This window comes from Nematolebias whitei, chromosome 21 (assembly GCF_014905685.2).
Source record: "Nematolebias whitei isolate Nwh7 chromosome 21, NemWhi1, whole genome shotgun sequence".
NCBI lineage: Eukaryota > Metazoa > Chordata > Actinopteri > Cyprinodontiformes > Rivulidae > Nematolebias > Nematolebias whitei.
The window spans coordinates 33,701,869-33,703,450 of NC_056518.1; the positions used below are offsets into that span (position 1 = coordinate 33,701,869).

Consider the following 1,582-nt stretch of genomic DNA (forward strand, 5'->3'; position numbering starts at 1 on the left):
AAACTAAAGGACCGATATCTTCTCCAATATTTCCTTTCACTGTATTAAATTCTGAATATTTTATTTTCCTAGTAGTTTTCCCACATGAAGAATAACTTACCCATTTTGGGATGTTTATTTCAGCCTTATAGTCCAAAAAAGTAACATATTCATCCTGTGAAAAAACTACATGAAAAATATATTTTTCTGTATTTACTGCAGTGAAAGGAAATATTGGAGAATGTATTTTTCCTTTAGTTTTTGCAGAGGAAGAAACCATTCTGGGTTTGTTTATCCCCAACTGTACAGTTCACACAAAAATACAATTTAATTTTGACTGCAGTTTTTCCACAAGGATAAATGTTTAACTTCGTGTACTGTAGGGTAAATATATGGGTAATGACATACTGCATCAATTTAAAAACGTGTCTTTTCCCAGTAACTTAGTAAACCTTGTAAGACTTAGATGTCCCAGCTTTTCATGAACCTTGAACGCAGCATTACGTTTGTGAATCTGGAGAGGAATGAAAGTCTCAAAATTCATATTCAGACACGTTGATCCATGCACTCGTATTGAATGATCAGCCTAGAGCAGGTTATTTGTGCACAAGTATGTGCACAATACTCCTTCTTGTGCCTTTTGAAACGTGTACATTTGAAAAACTTTATGAATTCATGAGTCTTGTGACTTGCTGTATGCTTTTGTAAAATTTGTTGTACGCTTGTGTGACTACTTTTGACACTAATTTATCTCCATAGCAACAAAGACACAAAGGTACAGACATCTTACCTCAGTCTTGATGACATCACAGCCGTCATCCTCCTTCTGCTCCACGTCTAGAAGAAGACAGCAACACAATGGATGGTTTGAATCATTGGAAGAACCAAGGGAACAGACTGGTTGATAATCTCACACTGCCTTTTATTCATCAATCAACAATGTCAAATATTTGTTGTGTGAAAGTTACATCAGCCTTTTTTCCAAACTTAAAAATAAATAAATAAATAAATCCAGCAGCTGCTCCATATTTTAGCTACTCATATATAAAAATGTTCAACTTATGTGAAATATGGGGACTGTGAGTTTTCTTTAGTAAGTTTTAAACTTTTTAAATTATTTGATTTACAAATATTTTCCCAGCAAACATACTCTTAAATCCTTGTGAATACATAAAAGCTTTAGGATGTTTGCTCAGTTAATGTTTTAAATTGCTTTTTTTCAACATTTATCTCTTAAATAGTATGTTGCTACTTTTAGCATATAGCTGCAATTCTACTACTTTTAGCTACTTTTGATACTTTGCACTTCTAGTTAGTCTTTTTCTATGTTTGGGGTGGCACAGTGGCTCAGTCGGTAGAGCTGCCGCCTCTAAGCGAGGAGGTTGCCAGATCAAATCCCCGTCTGGGACATTTCTGGGTGGAGTTTGCATGTTCTCTCCGTGCTGCGTGAGTTTTCTCCAGGTACTCCGGTTTCTTCCCACAGACCAAAAACATGCATGTTAGGCTGATTGGTAACTCTAAATTGTCCCTTAAATAGTTGTCTTGTTTGTCTCTATGTGTCCCTGTGATGGACTGGAGACCTGTCCAGGTGTCCCTGTGATGG

At 36.0% G+C, this 1,582-nt stretch overlaps 1 protein-coding gene across 1 annotated transcript in view; it reads right to left on the minus strand.

Annotated features, from left to right (window-relative positions):
- dnmt3ab (DNA (cytosine-5-)-methyltransferase 3 alpha b) overlaps positions 1-1,582 on the minus strand; it is a 47,996-nt gene that overhangs the window by 27,993 nt on the left and 18,421 nt on the right. The window contains exon 5 of the mRNA XM_037695221.1: positions 770-816. Within this exon, the coding sequence (XP_037551149.1) occupies positions 770-816 (47 nt within the window). The remainder of the gene's footprint in view (positions 1-769; positions 817-1,582) is intronic.